At 37.6% G+C, this 18,581-nt stretch overlaps 1 protein-coding gene across 6 annotated transcripts in view; it reads right to left on the bottom strand.

Annotated features, from left to right (window-relative positions):
- The window catches only part of lgi3 (leucine-rich repeat LGI family, member 3), a 36,182-nt gene that overhangs the window by 7,826 nt on the left and 9,775 nt on the right, over positions 1 to 18,581 (bottom strand). For all 6 annotated transcript variants that reach the window (XM_087263860.1, XM_087263858.1, XM_087263857.1 and 3 more), the window contains 5 exon segments: positions 14,842 to 14,913; positions 10,384 to 10,455; positions 5,466 to 5,537; positions 2,922 to 2,993; positions 2,482 to 2,651 (listed from right to left, as the gene is read on the bottom strand). In XM_087263860.1, the coding sequence (XP_087119986.1) occupies positions 2,482 to 2,651; positions 2,922 to 2,993; positions 5,466 to 5,537; positions 10,384 to 10,455; positions 14,842 to 14,913 (458 nt within the window).

Consider the following 18,581-nt stretch of genomic DNA (forward strand, 5'->3'; position numbering starts at 1 on the left):
ACACACACACACTCTCGGGCAAGCACTGCAGCATTTCTACCATGATGAGAGCTGTGCTGGTCTGACTGCTCATCAAGCATCTGCCGCTGGATCTAATCTCACTATATTTGCTAAATGTGATATTTAATTAATCTTGTTGTCTATATCTAACGACTTCAGATTCCCCGACTTTGGTCTTTTGAATCGATTACTTGTTCACAGGTAACGTGTTTTGGCTGGGCGCAAAGATAATTAATGTAACCACATAACTTACATTCTGTATATTGACTGATCGCTTGCCTTTATTTGCCATAATGTATAGACTTATTGTGCGTTATACTTTCATAATGGCTATTATTGATTATTAAAACAGACATTCAGCAAAGCAGAAGATACGTTTCGTATTTTCAATGAAAATGAAAGGAGGCAGTGATGTTATATAGGCTGTTTTATTAAAAATATGCCATTCAGTGAAGATGCAGCATGACGCCTCCGCATTTCTGCTGTCTGTTAAGTTGTTAATATCAAAATGAAAATAGGCAGTTCCTTAAATCATGTTTTCATTTCATTGTTGAGAAAGTGAAACAACGTAGCCAGGATGATGAGAATAATGTTATAAAGTACACTGTTCCCTTTGAAGATTTACCGGACATGTCCTCAAGGGTTTGTTTTCCATATCAAACTTTCGAAGTCTGAACTTACAGGGAGAGTATGCGAGACTGAACTGTGCGTAACGTTAAGCTACTTAATATTGAAAAAAAAAGCCCCGCCTCCGTTTTCAGATGTCTCCGTTTTCCCCCATCCACACTGACATGAAGCAGCTGCGTTTTAGAACGAAAACGGCCTCTCCAGCGTTTTCAAAACGCTCCGTTTTCGGCGCTCGAAAACTCCGGCGTAGTGTGGACGGATGGCGTAACCGTAGCAAAACTTATGCATTTTAAAACGAAAACGCATTAGTGTAAACAGGGCCTAAATCAAGAGCACCGGGTTGATGCTTGTGTTAAACCTGTTTTGCTTGCCGATTTGTCCATCAATACAGAGCTGTTACCAACGTCAGTGTTGCTGAGTGGGGATCAGGATGACGGGGATCCTAAAGATTCAAATCTTTAAGGTCCTCTACGAAATTCGGAAGTTTTAAGCACTTTTTAAAGACTAGCTGTGTCTACTACTCAGTAGGTACTGCATTTAAATTTAAACATACTACTCAGCTGTTAGAAAAGTGCGTTCTATACAGTATGAATGTGAAAAGTATGAATGGAATTCGGATGTACTACTTCTGGCATTTTGTCATGGTCACGTGAGCTACCTGCGTCAATTGTGTCGCATCACTCCCATACATGAATTTGCTCGCGGGGCATCATGGGATAGCGCAGCATCCACGTACTTCTCACATACTTATTTTCGAATTCTATGAATTCAGACATCCTACTCGGCTCACATTCTGATTATAGCGTACTATATAGTATGGAAGTTTGCGGTTTCAGACACAGCCTACGGTCTTTCTTTTAGGGGGTGTGTGTGATGAGTTTCTTAGTCCCACCCACTGGTCGGCCGAAGTGGGAAGGACAGAGACTCATCTACGGAATTGGGAACACCTGGTTTCCCCCTCTATAAAACACCAGCAGTGTTGGCTAGTGGAGAGCCATGCTTTTGCTCCTGTTTATTTTGTTTTGTTTCTTTCTAGCTTTGGTGAATGTTTGATTTTTGCTAGCCTCAGTTGAGCACCGGTTTATTTATTAATGTTTAAACAAATATTTTACTGCACCAAACCATCCTGTGTATGTCTTCCCTTTAATTTGTCATGGCCTTTGAGCCATGTCGTGACAAATATGGGGGCTTATCCAGAATTTGAACCAAGGACCTCTCGCATTCACACACACACACACACACTCATACACTACGGCCAATTGAGCTATTTTAGCAACATAGTGTTTGGACTGTGGGGGAAACCAGAGCACCCGAAGGACACCCAACATGGGGAGAACATGCAAACTCCACACAGAAATGCCAACTGGCCTAGCCGTGACTTCTTGCTGTGAGGTGACAGTGCTAACCACTGAGCCACCGTGCCACCCAATATGAGATTTCCAGACTGAAATTGTGTCTCAGTCCAACCTTTCACCTGTTACTTATTTTCAACTAAATAGGTTATATGTGGTGTTTTTCAATTCATCATGTAATAAATGTATTGTTCATAGTTCATGTTAGTAAGTGCATTTATGCACTAATACAGTGTTTCTCAACCACGTTCCTGGGGGACCACCAGCACTGCACATTTTCCCTGTCTCCTTAACAAAACACAGCTGATCATCAGCTTATCAGCAGAGACTGAAAGACCTGTAATAGGTGTGACAAACCAAAACATGCAGTGCGGGGGGTCCTCGGGAGGTACGTGGTTGAGAAACACTGAACCGATACAACCTTCTTGTAAAGTGTTACCGTTGAAATGTTGCATGTGTAGACGTGAATCTGGGAAAAAAACATTGTTGTGAGTGGTGTGACCTGCGCTGATGCAGTTGAAGTCTCGCGGTGTGAGCTCATGGATGCGTCGGCCCTGGAACTCAAACGGACTGGCGCAGTAAATGGGCGGAACAGACGTGTTGGTTTTCTCCATCCAGTCAACCAGCCATTTGATCTTGCAGTCACAACGAAACGAGTTCCCGCGCAGGTCTCTGCAAAGAGCAAACCGACAGATAACAAAACCCACAACGTAATAGGAGTGAACTCAAATCAACTGACCTGAATTCACCCTAATTCAAAACTCATCCAGTTGAAGACAGAGCTATTAACCACCCTGTATATGTTTCCCTAATTTCTTTTTGACAGTGTAATGATATTGTTGACAGTGTAATGCTTACTATCTTTTACACACAGTATAAATAGAGATGGAATTATCTTCAGTCGCTCACAGGGCATTTGTTATGTGTATCTATGGTACATACAGGTCTGTAAGGATGTCTAGGTGCTTGAAGAGCTCTCTGGGAAGAACCTGCAGGTTGTTATTGGACAGGGACCTGACATGGAGAAAAGAAAATCAGAGAGAAACATAATATGAGTGTGCAAATGATCAAAACTCTTGGGGCTTCCATGATCACCCCTGTTCCACAACTGCATTTGTACTGAATTTATTATTAATACTTGTTTACCATGCAAAGTTATTCCATCATTTTTTTGTATATTGTTAAACCTACTGTTTAAAGTCCTCCTAAATCATTTGTTATTGTGTATTCTCAGACACCCTGAAGCTGTAATGCTACTATTGTCCACTAGAGAGCCTCAACAATTCATTCATTCATTCATTCATTTTCTTGTCGGCTTAGTCCCTTTATTAATCCGGGGTCGCCACAGCGGAATGAACCGCCAACTAATCCTGCAAGTTTTTACGCAGCGGATGCCCTTCCAGCTGCAACCCATCTCTGGGAAAAGCCTCAACAATGAAAAACAAATCTAATCTCATAGTTTAAAGCAGGGATGAGAACAGACATTTAGCGGGACAGGGGCACACAAGCAAACACTCCACTTCTTACAATAATTAATTTATTTCTAAAGAGAAAATACAATAAAATAAAGGGATAGTTAAGTCAAAATCAACATTTATTAACTATTTACTCTCTCTTTACAAACCTTATGAGCTTCTTTTTCTGTCCAACCCAAAAGAAGATATTTTGAAGCATGCTGGAATTTGGTAGACACTGACATCCGTAGATGTTAATAAAATTAATCAATGGAGATCAATGGCTTCCAGTAGCCAACAGCCTATAATCACTTCCTGACAAAAGTCTTGTCGTCAATCTCAGTTGTAAGTTGCAAATAATAACTTGACTTCTAGTTGATCATTTGGAAAAGTGTCAGAAGGTCGGGTATTTTAAATTAATTCCCAATCATCACAAATACCGCAGAAGACCTACTGGAACCCGGATGGAGCAGAGATTCTCAGATATCAGTCAAGCTTGGTGAAGGAAAAATCATGGTTTGGGGTTACATTCAGTGTGGGGGCGTGCGAGAGATCTGCAGAGTGGATGGCAACATCAACAGCCTGAGGTATCAAGACATTTGTGCTGCCCATTACATTACAAACCACAGGAGAGGAACAATTCTCCAGCAGGATAGCGCTCCTCATACTTCAGCCTCCACATCAAAGCTCCTGAAAGTAAAGGTCAAGGTGCTCCAGGATTGGCCAGCCCAGTCACCAGACATGAACATTATTAAAGATGAATCCAAAGAATCTTGATGAACTCTGGGAGTTCTGCATGAACGCTTTCTTTGCCATTCCAGATGACTTTATTAATCAGTGATTTGAGTCATGTCAGAGATGTATGGATGCAGTCCTCCAAGCTCATGATGGAGTCAGACACAATATTCATTCTGTCTCCACTGCAGCAGGACTTTATATTCTATACTGGACATTATTTCTGTTCAGTGATGAGACTTTTGTCTAAGCAAAGTCAGAGCTTACTGTCTTCATTAAATCATTAAAAATCAAGACATGATCATATTTTGATGTGGTCAAATAAGTGTAATCTAGAGGCCTTTACCTTTCATGTTAGCCACTTATGATACCAAATGATCAACTAGAAGTCAAGTTATTCTTAGTGGATCCTAAAACTTAGGCAACAAGACTTTTGTCAGGTAGTGTTATGTTCTACAACCTGAATCTTCTATGGCCCTATCATACACCCGGCGCAATGTGGCGCATTTATTCGTTTGCTGGAAATTAGAAATAGTTTTCAAACCAATTTTTGCGCTTAACAAACTAAATTAATTATTTATAGGCTAATGGATGTCTGTGCGTACAAGGTTTCCCTATCCACGAGAGCGAAAGTGATTATGAGGATATTATCAAAACCCTCGTTAGCTAACTAAGGTTCCAAGTTGCGTCGTTACAAACTTAGTTTGTTGATTTGCCGTTTGATGAACAATCGTAAACTGTGTCAAACTTGTTCGCCTGCAACTACACCTCTCGAGCTGTAGTTAGAAGCATAGTTTCTGGTTGTGTTCTATTTACAGTTATCCCCCCTATGCCCTATTCATTCAAATGTTCCAACATTTAAACTTAAAAGGATTAAAAAAAAAGCATTCAAGTCATCTTTCCTAGGTGTATTTTGCATTCCAAGTATTTTTTTTTACAGTTCAGTTTTAGCGATCTTCATATTCACAATTGCGCTCCCTTCGCAGTGCACTTTGAAAACATTTATGCCATTTTGAACGCAATGGCATAAATGAGATAATGAGGAGGCTGATCTCTCATTCTCGCGCTGCAGATGCTAGTTTTTTGGTCTTGATTGTAATGTTATTTGTAAATTGGCATAGACTCCTAGCAACACTGGGGGTGGGGGGTGGGGGGTTGGGGTGGGATATCGGGGGGTCAGAAAGTGAATTTACGTATTGTTCTATTGCAAATTATATCTGGAGGATTTTGTTTGGCCTCTCATGTGGAAAATGAATGCACAGACTGATAATCCTGCCTAAGAATAAGAAATACGTACAGGTGTGTCAGTGACTTGAGTCCTCTGAATGTGTGCTTTGACAGCGCCTGGATGTCGTTGTTCTCGATAAATCTGTGAGGAAGCAGAGCGAGAAAAGAACATGGGAGTTAAATTAACCATTTAAAGCATGTAAATGAATTCAACCAACAACTCATTAGTCAGACAGCCACAAAATGAAACACTTCCAGACAAAGATTTAGGAGATTTGTGCCATTTAAGATGAAAAGATGAACAGATTGGGCCAGGGATATCAATCAAACGGCATTTTCTCTATGTACTGTAATAAACTGTGAGAATGTGAAGGGACGCAGCCGTTTCCCTGATGGATTCTTGAGTCTCAGTGTTCAGGAAAATGAAGCCTGCCGCATTGGCCGCGTTAAAGCTCTTAGCTTAATGAGGTTGTGGGCGTTTTCATTAATGCTAAAAGCTTTCTGCAAATTGCAAGGCCTTCCCCTCGCTCTCTTTTATCTCATTCACTCTCTTTCTGCAGTCGACGAGCTGCCAGCGCTTTCGTCTGGAAGACAACGCTCGCTGAATCTTAAGGAGGAGCCACAGAAAACACAAAACCTGCATGATGATCAGAGACTGATTCAGTCAAGTCTATTCGATATCTATATATATATATATATATATATATATATATATATATATATATATATATATATATATATATATATATATATATAATATAATATTGGCTGCAGTGTGCAGTGTTTCGAAACACTTGCGCTTCGGGATCTCGACACTGTTGAAATGTCAGTTTCACGTGTCAGCCATCCCTATTTTGACTTTGACTCTATATTACCCTCATACATCTGTTTGCTCCAGTATTGACCACTGCTTGCCTGACAATTCTAATAAACCTGCACGTGGATCCACACCTCTGTTGTCAGAGTCACTCCCCCTGGTTACAGGCCCACACGGAATCTGCACGCTCAGAAATCCACAGATTTTTAGTCTATTTATTTACTTATGTAAATGTGTGTACATTTATCAGGGTTCAACGCTAAGGATTTTTTCTACTGGTCCAATCAGGCTAGTGGTTTAGATTTTTCCTTGCCCTGCCAAAATTTTCACTGCCCCCACCAAAAAAAAAGGGAAGTTAATAGCTATTTTTAAACGACATATTTTAAATAATGTGTCAAAAATAAAGTCTGTAAATCTAGAATTTCAATACTTAAAAAACGATTGTAAATATAAGTGTTATGCAAACAAAAAGAGCAGTATGGAAAATGTGGAGGCATTTTATTGCAGTTAAAAATTATTTAACAAAAGGTGGCTGACTTGTCAAAATGACGGCAAACTATGCATAACATCACTTTATTTATATTTTGTGTTGTTGTTTCTACGTAAATGTCTACTTCCAACACGTTAGAGACAGACATTTTCGTTTAGCCTTTTAATTTGATGTTGCCGCCATGTTGCTGTTTCTACGCTGTACTGGTTGTTACCAGGTTACAAAAAAAAAATAGCATGGTCAAATCAATCAGATAAGACGAATCGGAAAGCAATATGTTGTTTACGACATTACAGAGAAGGTAGCATTTAAAGGTTTAAAAGCACAAACTTAAAATGCACGCAATTGACAAATAGTCACAGACAAATTAAATGTTAGTGACAAGGCAGCACTGTCCCAATCGGGCCAGTAATGATCCGGTCTACTGTCCCAAGTGTCTCTCACGCTGGCCCTGGGCCACCGGGCAGTCCTTATTGTTGAGCCCTGTTTATATTTATTAAGTTTTTAATTAAGAGTGTTGTGATATAATAATATTGTCATAAAAATGTTTATATGATTTATTTACAATACAGTTTGTAAAGTAATCTTTTCTGTCTTTTAGTAGATCTGTTATGAGATGTGCTATGTTTACCAAATAAGTGGATCTAATTGGATTTACATTGTAAACAATAAATAAAAGTAAAAAAAAAAAAAAAAAAAAAATATATATATATATATATATATATATATATATACATATATATATATATATATATATATATACATATATATATATATATATATATATATATTTAATATATTAAGTTTTTAGTTATGATGCTCCTAAAATCATTCCACATAAATCCACAGATTTTTTACAAAATTTTCCGCAAAAATCTCTGCAGATTCTGTCTGGCCCTAGAAAAGATTGCTTTTCTGTGTGACGCGTTGTTAAAACACAGCCATTGTAGCCTATCAGGGGGTCCGTTCTTCATACCTCGCTTAAATGATCTAAGATGATTTGGCAGATGCTGGATCTGTTCATCTTGATAACTGATCTCTCGCTAATTTGGTTCTTCAAACAAGTTCGCGAATCAGATTAGAATGTCTGGATAAACTGATCTGAGATCGCTGCGTGTGTTGTGAACGACAGATTTATCGATCCTCGAAATCATGATCAGCAATGCAACGATTGGCTGACGGCGCATCAACGTAATGACATCATCTGATTAATATTCAATTATCCATGTGAGCTAAATTACATCAAATTAGCATAAGGTTTGTTAAATATGACACGCAATAACCTTCCACATTTGTTGTGAGCTGCAGGCTTTACACTGTCATCTGTCAAGAGTATTCATCATGTATTGCAGTGCATATCAGTGTATTTAGTTCAACATTTAGAAAAGATTTTCTTTATTATAGTAGCCGTTTTTTTAATCGGTGTAAAGAATAACTGAATGTTTACAAAGCATTTTGATATTGGTAAAGGTGTCTGCAACTTTTGTGAAGCATCAAATCACCGGCATATTAACTGTCAACACATGTTTATGACTGCATATTATTGCTGTTAAAAACAGTCACATATTGTGCATTTCTATTATACACAAATTGTTCTAAAGCGATCTAAAAAGTTCATTCCAATAAGTTTTCTCTTTGCACCACCAGGTGGCAGTCTTTGTACTTTCATTTCAGGGGTGCAGATTGCATACGTTTTATTAATATGTATAACTTTATTTTTTTTTGTTAATAACTATAACTTTATATATATAGTTAAAAATAGTTACTATTTTCCCAAGTGTATATAACTACTACTGTAAGAAAATATCAGCATTTGGTACATACTTTCAGTATTTTCTTTGCATGAACTGAGCCGATCTAATCCTGTTTACATGAATTGAACCTGCTGCCGAGCAAGTTTGATCTACCAGAACTGTTGCTATGACAACAACTCTCGGATCAGCTTTGAAGAACGAAACGGTCCTGGGGTCCGTTCTTCGTACCTCGCTTAAATGATCTAAGATTATTTGGCAGATCCCGGATCTTTTCATCTCGATAACAGATCTCTCGCTAATTTGGTTCTTCAAACGAGTTCGCGAATCAGATTAGAATGTCTGGATAAACTGATCTGAGATCGCTGCGTGTGTTGTGAAGGACAGATCTATCGATCCTCGAAATCATGATCAGCAATGCAACGATTGGCTGACGGCACAGCAGCGTAATGACATCATCTGATTAATATTCAATTATCCATGTGAGCAAAATTACATCAAATTAGCAGTAAACGGCTTGATAAATATGACACGCAATAACCTTCCACATTTGTTGTGAGCTGCAGGCTTTACACTTTCATGTGTCAAGAGTATTCATCATGTATTTCAGTGCATATCAGTGTATTTAGTTCCACATTTAGAAAATATTTTCTTTATTATAGTAGCCGTTTTTTAATCGGTGTAAAGAATAACTGGTTGTTTTAAAAAAAAGCGTTTTCATATTGGTAAAGGCGTCTGCAACTTTTGTGAAGCATCAAATCACTGGCATATTAACTATTAAAATATGTTTATGACTGCATAAATGTATTATTGCTTTAGAAAAAAACAGTCACATATTGTGCATTTCTATTATACACAGTTTGTACTAAAGCGATCTAAAAAGTTCATATCAATAAGTTTTCTCTTTGCACCACCAGGTGGCAGTCTTTGTACTTTCATTTCGAGGGTGCAGATTGCATACGTTTTATTAATATGTACAACTTAATTTATTTTATTAATGACTATAACTTTATATATATATATATATAGTTTAAAAATATGTACCATTTTCCCAAGTGTGTATAACTACTACTGTAAGAAAATATCAGAATTGGGAACATACTTTCTGTATTATCTTTGCTTGAACTAAGCCGATCTAATCCTCTTTATATGAATTGAACCTGCTCCTGATCAGGTTTGACCTAGCAGAACTGTTGCTATGACAACAACTCTCGGATCAGCTTTGAAGAACGATATCAATATCCAAATCCAGCTAATTGAGTAATCCACGTACGAAGAACGGACCCCAGAAGTCTGAAAAAATAATTAGAGGTTTTCAAAAACATTCATTTTAAGTCAGTTGATACTGCGTTTGCTTGTGGACAAACAGCCAAACTGCGCAGAAAAGGCTACGGTTTTTAAAAAGCACATGTGTGTTGACAGGGCCTTAGCGTAACTCAATAAATCTCCCTTAATATGCAGCAGAAGACATTCTAAGACAAATAATACGTCCATCTGTTGGACAGATCATCAATTCACCGACCCACTCATCTGTCTTTCAGGTCAGCCATCGATTAGAGCAGTGGTTCTCAAACTTTTTTCATCAAATACCACCTTAGAAAAAATTTGTCTCTCCAAGTACCACCAAAACGAGTAGTATTGAAATACAGTAGCGTAGTAGGCCCAGTAAAGCAGCTACAACTGCACAGTTAGAAAGATCATGGCAGATTACCTCAGAAATATAGGCTATATGTCATATATGGCATATTATATACATCATTTTTGGTAAACTTGGAAATGTGTGAAGCATGTAAAAGACATATTTCATTCCTCCGCGTACCACTAGAAGGAAGCCTGCGTACCACTAGTGGTACACGTACCACAGTTTGAGAAACACTGGATTAGACCATCTCTCTCTCCATTCATTCCTCCATCCAGAAAATGTACTTACAAATACTGCAGGTGTCCAAGACCAGAAAAGGCATCATCAGAGATCACAGAGAAAGTGTTTGAGTTCAACAGCCTGTGGAGAATGAAAAGGGAGATAATACAGTTGCAGAATCAGTGTTTAGCCCTCCTGAATTATTAGCCCCCTGTATATTTTTCCTCCAATTTCTGTTTATTGGAAAGACTTTCCCAACACGTTTCTAATCATAATAGTTTAGGTAACTCATTCATTGCTAATAACTAGGGATGTAACGGTATCAGAATTTCACGGTACGGTAATACCTCGGTATGAATGGCACGGTACGGTATTTATTGAATAATTTACAGGAAAAACAAAACTAATGAAAAGACTCAAAAAAGTGTCAAAAGTGTTTATTTACCTTAGCACTGAACATATCAATGACATACAAATCAGCCATCTATCTGAAAGTTTCGAAACAGGAACTTACATTTTTTAATTTTAATAACAAAGTGAAGTTTCTCAAACTAATTTCGAGAGGAGCACTTGGTAGGATTGACTACAGCTGATCCCTATCCTAATCACTAGCTAGCCAATCGGATCACTCTAAATTCAATATAAATATCCAGCCTAAACTTCAATCTTTATCTTCGTTTTGGAAACCCCCCCCCCATCCATCCCTTCTCCCTCCTCCTCAGTTTGGGCGACACGGTGGCTCGGTGGCTAGCATTGTTGCCCCACAACAAGGAGGTCATTGGTTCAACACTAGCTGAGCCAACCGAAACTCTCTGTGCGGAGTTTGCATGTTCTCCCCGTGTTCGTGTGGGTTTTCCCCGGGTACTCCGGTTTCCTCCAACACTCAAAAACTATGCAACAAAAGTTAAAGTCACAAGCACTTACAACAAACTAGCACAACTCGTGATCTATTTTGGGAAGCTATCGAGAACTACCTGATCTCATATCCCTCCAAATGCTTATTGACCAGGCGGGAGCCTTGGGCTCATCAATCACTGAGCTCAGGGTTCTCTCCCGGGACAGCATGCCAAACTAGCTTAAATAGTCAAGCATTATCTAAGTGTGAACTCTTGAAAAACTATTAAACCATAAAAAAAAATTAAGTTTCAATTTAGTATTGTTGAAAACTCATCACATTCAACATTTAATCACTCACTCACTTAGATAGAGATGGGTTTTTTAAGGAAAATTATCATATAACTATAATCTGGTGAAAGCTGGGATCTCTGGGCATGTCCCCTGCAACAGAAAAAAACCCTCTCATTTGGGACTGAGGTTTCTGGGACAGAGAGATATGATTTAGCCAAGGTTGACAGCAGTGGGTAACGTTGTGCATCGTCTTTCCACCACTTGAGAGGACAAGCCATGAGTGAGATAGAGGTCTCTTTGCGGTACAAGTCAATGTCTGCATCAATCTAACAAGTGTGCTGTGTTCTGCAGTCCCCATCACTGTTATTAGTCGTATTCCCCCACTTATATTTCACCACAGTCTGGCAGTGCCTGCATACTGTTTTTTTCTTTGTCTGTCACCTTTTCTACTTTTTCGTATCCTTTTAAAAAGAAACCGAAATGCTTCCACACATCCGATTTAAAACCCGCTTTAGGTTCGATCATTTCCAGCTCTTTTTCTTTCTCGCTACTAGCAGCACACTCCATTTCCACATTACTGGATCTGTAGTGACAACAGACCGCAAAGGATGATGGCCACGCCTAGGCTGATAGGAATTGTAGTTCCCGCTACCTCCCGTTCACTTCATTCGACTAAGCAAACTTTACTCAGAAATAAAGTTTTATTGAGTCATGCGCCTACGGTAATATTGAAAAAAATTACTATTGCGGTATGACGGTATTTACAATATTGTTACAGCCCTACTAATAACTCGTTGATTTTATCTTTGCCATGATGACAGCACAATTCATTGATTGGTGTGATAGAAATAAGCTAAAAATAAATTCTAACAAAACAGAAGAGATGGTATTTGACCCAAAGTGCATAGGTGACCATCGTCAAGTGGTTGTACATGATGATCCTATTACTCAGTCAGATACCTATAAGTACTTGGGCATTCATATCGACAGTTCTTTCACATGGAAAACACACATTGATTGGGTTTGTTCTCGTTTACACCAGAGATTGTATTTTTTACGGAGGTTGCGTCTTTTTGGAGTCAACAAGAAGCTCATGATGCTGTTTTATAAAGCAGTTCTTGAAAGCATTGTCAGGTATGGCATTACAGTGTGGTTTGGCAACCTATCTGTTCAGTGTAAATCTAAACTGATGCATCTCTTAAAGACAGCATGGAAAATTGTCGGGCACAACGAATACTTTAATCCTCAAGTTTTATATGAGAACTGTGTCCTCAATCAGGTGGATAGGATTGTAAAGGATCCAAGGATTTTTGTTTCCCCAGTACGAACTGCTTCCCTCTGGTAGAAGATATAGAGTCCCAAAGTGTAGGTTAAACCGTTATAAGAAATCCTTTGTACCCGTGTCAGTGGGTTTACTTAATAAGAGCATATCTTAATTGGCACCATAAATTTTGTAATTGTTGTATTTTCTACTGTTTTTTATTGCTTGTTTTAGTGAGTGTCTGCAGCAATATGGCGATGCCCAAAACAAATCTCCTGTCAAGGACAATAAAGTTTTACTACTACTACTACTAATATTTAACTAGATATTTTTCAAGACACTAGTATTCAGCTTAAAGTGGTTTGTTCTCTAGACAATTAAAAAACTATTGAGACTAATATATTTACCCTAAAAATGCGTTTAAAAATGTTAGATCTGCTTTCATTCCAGCCAAATTAAAACAAGTAAGTCTTTATCTAAAATAAATGATTGGAAATACTGTAAAACTGAAATACTGTGGAATAAAAACGACACAGGAGGCTAATAATTCTGACTTCAACAATATACATGTATATGTTCATATATGGCCATATTGAACATTTCAGTATGAGTTTAAATGCAGCATTGCTTTGCTTTGAAAGATCACCTTGTAAATCCAATATGACTGCCTTTGAAATTTATGAAGCCACAATTAATCCTGTGGCTGAAAGCACATCTTGCCTTTTGGTCTCGAATATCAGATCGCACCGCAGAGCTTCACGGCATCTGACTGCTATATGCTAATTATAACAGCACGGAACGGAGCGTGACGTACAGATTTTTGTGCTGACAGCAGATTTGTGTCTATGCACACAAACAACACTGCATTTACATATTCAGATATAGGTTGTAGGGCAGGGGTGCTCAATCCTGTTCCTGGAGATCTACCTTCCTGCAGATTTCAGTTGCTACCCATATCAAACACACCTGAACCAATTAATTAGGACCTGAACACCACGTGATAATTACAGGCAGGTGTGTTTGATATAGGTAGCAACTGAAATCTGCAGGAAGGTGGCTCTCCAGGAACAGGATTGAGCACCCCTGTTGTAGGGTGTCAGTAAATGCATTTTAAAACCCAGGCTCATTCTGAAAACGTACCCCTATATACATTTCTGGAGAACTACGTCCCAGGAGCTACGTTTTTTGCAGTTTTTGTTTTCACAAATCCACCAGAGTTGGATGTGTACGCTTTTTAAGATCTCAAATTTCTCTCACAAGTGCCATTCGCGTCTGCTGTCTCACATAAATCCACCAGAGGCCACTGTCGCCTGACTGACTGCCCCACCCTCCTTCTTCCCTAAACCCAACCAATAATGTTTTCAAAAGCACCGATTGACCCGCATCTCACCCTGTCATTTACTTGTTTATTTTATTTTTTTGGGTTCTGTTTTTGTCTGACCCGCTTTCTGGAACAGTTCTTCACCGGATCCGAACCCCGTCATTGTGCATCTCAAGTCCATCGATGTCCACCGAACTGGACAAACTGGTAACAGCACAAAAGCTGTTCATACAGAGGTAAGCGGTAAGCTAGTAGCGCAAAAAGGAACGGCATCATCCCACCTCATAGCAATCATTTTAAAGACGAAATGCAGCCATATGTACGTCTGGCTACATAAATCACGATCTCCAGAATCGTGTATAGGGCTACGTTTTCAGAATGAGCCTATGTTGGCATTTTATTATATTACTCTAGTGATGAATATGTAAGAAGAAGTCTAAGACCCTTTAGCGAATATATAGTTTGTCATTAGATTAGGATTGAATTGCAAAAAAAAGTGATGTAAACTTAATGTGACATGTCTGATTCCATTTGTTTACTGATTCGGTGTCATGCTGTCATGTGAAAACAAACTTCTCTGTTGTGTCTTTCTGGCAGGCAGGAGGAGGACAGAAAAGCTGTTGTTGTTGTTGTTGTTATGTGTGTGGGCAGTCTGTAAATGGAGGGTCTGTCACTGATACACATCACACTACAGCTCAGACACACACACACACACACACACAGACAGACAGTTCTCTTGACTTTTCGCACATTTTCCAACACGCAGGCCATAATAAGAGAATGCGGAGGAGGATTATTGTGCTCATCTAGTACTTACAGGAACTGCAGCAGGTGCATGTGGGAAAAAGCTCCTTCGGGAATCTCTGTGAAGGCGGCGTTCACCATAGTCCTGATTAAAAAAAGAAGAAGCAAAAACCACCAACATTATAATCGTGATCAAATATATAAATGCTGTTACTCATAATATCGAAAGCTCATGTTAGAACGCCAACCTGATTTAACCATGTAGAACATAATCCTGGATAAGTATCTATGTTGATCCTGGAACAACATTCCAATCAGCCAATTAGAATCAAGGGATTCAGTGTATGTTAAGTTTAGGTTTACGGTTAGGTTTGCACACTTTTACTTGATTGTTATCCAACTATTATTCCCATCTGATTTAGGGAACAATTTATAGTTATGGTTGGGTTTAGGGGTAAGGAATAGATTACATTTTCGAACCAACCCAGCAGGCACACAACATCATAAGACATTATTATTAGGTTAGATTTAGGTCATGATGTCATGTGACCACAATTCAATGACTAGCCTATCTAAGGACAACGTTGTTTTGACGTCAAATAATGACGTGAAATTGCATTGATATTTGGTTGACGTTAGGATGCGATGGAAAGTGACCGAAATCCAACGTCTAATAGAAGTCATAGGGGTAACGTCCACACAACGTCAAGCTGTAACATGATTTCATGTTGATATTTGGTTGATTTTAGGTTAAACATTGGACACTGACGTCGGCCTGATGTTGGGTTCTGACATCAACCTTATTTTTATTCCCAAACAAAATCAAACGTCCCCACGATGTTAGGATAAATTGGGGTACAACATCAACATGACGTCATGTTGATGTCCTGTGCCTGCAGGAAAAACTATATTTCAGGATCAACATAAATGTTAGAAGGTCTCTATAATCTTGCCCTGAGTGAACATTTAAATATAATACATTTTCCCATTTTTACCCTATTTAGTGTATGTTTTCTAGCCCAAAAAAACAACATTTTTAGTTACTTCACATTAGACTACAACATTAGAAGTTACCTCACAAACTTCCAAAACGTTAGCATTTAACCAAAAATGACCATTATCTTACACTTAAGTGGTTCGAAACTTTTTTGTTGAACACAAACTAGATATTCTGAAGAATGTTGGAAAAATGCAGCCATTGACATCCATAGTAGAAACAAAAAAATACAGTAGAAGTCAATGGTTGCTTTTTTCCAGCATTCGTTTGAATATCTTCCTTTGTGTTTAACAGAATAAACTCCATTTTGGAACAAGTGAAGGATTAGTAAATGATGACAATGTTCATTTTTGTGTGAACAATCCCTTTAAAAGGTGCCACCATCAAGTATGTGCTTACTGGGGTCACTATAGTTACCGCACTATAAATATATTAGTGTTTTCTTTCCAATTTTACAGCAAAATGGAATAAAAAGTGAACCATTTCTAATTTTGTTTTGGATGTCTTCATCATTAGTTTTACATCCATCTAAAGGCCTCTCATTGGTTAGATAAAGCCCAGTCTTTTGTGATTGGTCAACCCACTGACAGTGTTTTTTAGAAACCAAATGCTCATTACCATATCTGAATTTCCAACGCAGTTGTTCATTCATTCATTTTCCTTCGGCTTAGTTTCTGTTTCAGAAGTCGCAACAAGGGAATGAAGTGCAAACTATTTGAGTATATGTTTAACACAGCAGATGCCTATCCAGCCACAACCTAGTACTGGGAATCACTACTTGCTTTTACAGCAACGTGTTTTACTTTTTACAAGTAGCAACATGTTTATTCAATGTTTAAATTAAAAGTCAACTAATCGCTTTATAAGCAACAGGTTTACTAACTTTTTTAAAGTAAAGTCAACTAATTGCTTTAAAAGCAACAGGTTTTCTCAATTTTTAAAATAAAGTCAACTAATTACTCTAAAAACAACTTGTTTACTCACTTTTTTAAGTAGAGCCAACTAATCACTGTAAAAACAAGTTTACTCACTTTTTAAAGTAAAGTCAACTAATCGCTTTTTACGCTGTCCTATTAGAGATGTATTACTTTAGATTTGGTATCTTTGAATGACTACAAATATAACACTTGACTTTTAATGTATAGACCAACAGAAGCACCTCTTTTTCCCAGAGTATTTTTTCAAAGTAATTTGAATCTAAGTTTAAGCGGTTATCTTTGGCCTTTTACTTTAGACAGTTGCTCCTCACACCTGAAAGGATTTAATTATTGGAAAGTAGGACACAGTTCTTGCTTCACTTTTACAGTATATTCTCAGTCTGAGAATAAGGGCACCATCGAGTGCAGATTTCTACGTTAGTCGGCTTACATAGAAAAACTAAAACAGCTTGCCTTCTTCAGAACTTACAGTTGAAGACAAATTTATGAACCTTATTTAATTTTTTTTAATATTTAACAAGTGATGTTTAAGAGAGAAAGGTAATTTTTTACAGCATTTTTATTATGTTTTCTTCTTCATTTTTTTTTTACATTTCTTTTAGATTATCTAAAATATTATCAATATACAGCGGGGGAAATAAGTACTGCACACGTCATGTTTTTTTCCTGGGAATAATTTGTCTAAAGGAGCTTATGACATGGAATTAAAGCAGATTTTGGTAAAAACCCAAACAACACAAACATAAAAATAAAACAAAACAAAATAAATTCTAAAAAATTTATTATTTGTAAAAAAAAAAAAAAAAAAACAATAATGAAGGACAAAATGGCAAAGTACTGAACTATTGAAATGTTTTTATTACTTTATTTAAAAGTCTTTTTTGGCGATGGCAGCTTAAAGACGCCTCTCATAGGGAGAATGAAGCCTCATGCATTGCTCATGTGTGAGTTTTTCACAGACTTCAACAGAGTGTCAAAATCTTGATGGTTCTGTGGCTCTCGTCTGTCAAATCTGAGCTTTATTTTGTATTCTCTATTGGATTCAGGTCAGGTGATTGGCTGGGCCATTCTACAGCTCGATTTTCTTTCTCTGAAAGCATCTGAGAAATTCCTTGGCTGTGTTTTGGATTATTGTCTAGCTTAAATGTCCACCCTGGTTTCATCTTCATCCTCCTGCTGATGTAGATGTTGGACTGAAGCAGCTGATATTCATTTACACTGAAGAATTACTGAGAGATTTCAGCTGCAGTCTGGGCCTTTACTTCCGGACTACACCTCCCTTTCTTCATGTGTTCAATACTTTTTTCCAAGCGCCATTTTATTTTATCTTAATTTGCAAACTAATTAGATTTGTTTTCTTTGCATATATATATGTCTTTGGTTGTTACCAACATTTGGGAAAAATTTCAAGTCAACAGCACCTTTTTATTGAGAAATGTAATACTTTTTAGTCTGCTCCGACTTTATATTTTCTATTTTAACAAAAAAATAAATAAACCACTGTTGTCCAATGACTTGCCTAATTAACTTAACCTACATAGTTAAGCCCTTTAAATGTCACTTTAAGCTGAATACTAATATCTTGCACAATAACTAGTGAAACATTATGTGCTGTCATCATAGTGAAACATTTCAAAACAATTATTTGAAATTAGTTATTAAACTATTGTTAAAAAATTGTGTTCTTTCTGTTAAACATCAGTTGTGTAATATAATTTTTCATTAAAAATGTTGTGTAGACATTTAATATTACACTATATAGTATATAATAATACAGATTACCATGGACAAATATTGGAGCAGCTAATGAATTAAATGCAATAATATTCTCCCACAGAGAGATAAAGGATGGTAATTGAGGTTTCAGCGGTCATGTCT

This window comes from Danio rerio, chromosome 8 (genome assembly GCF_052040795.2).
Source record: "Danio rerio strain M-AB ecotype USA chromosome 8, GRCz13ab, whole genome shotgun sequence".
NCBI classification, from domain to species: domain Eukaryota; kingdom Metazoa; phylum Chordata; class Actinopteri; order Cypriniformes; family Danionidae; genus Danio; species Danio rerio.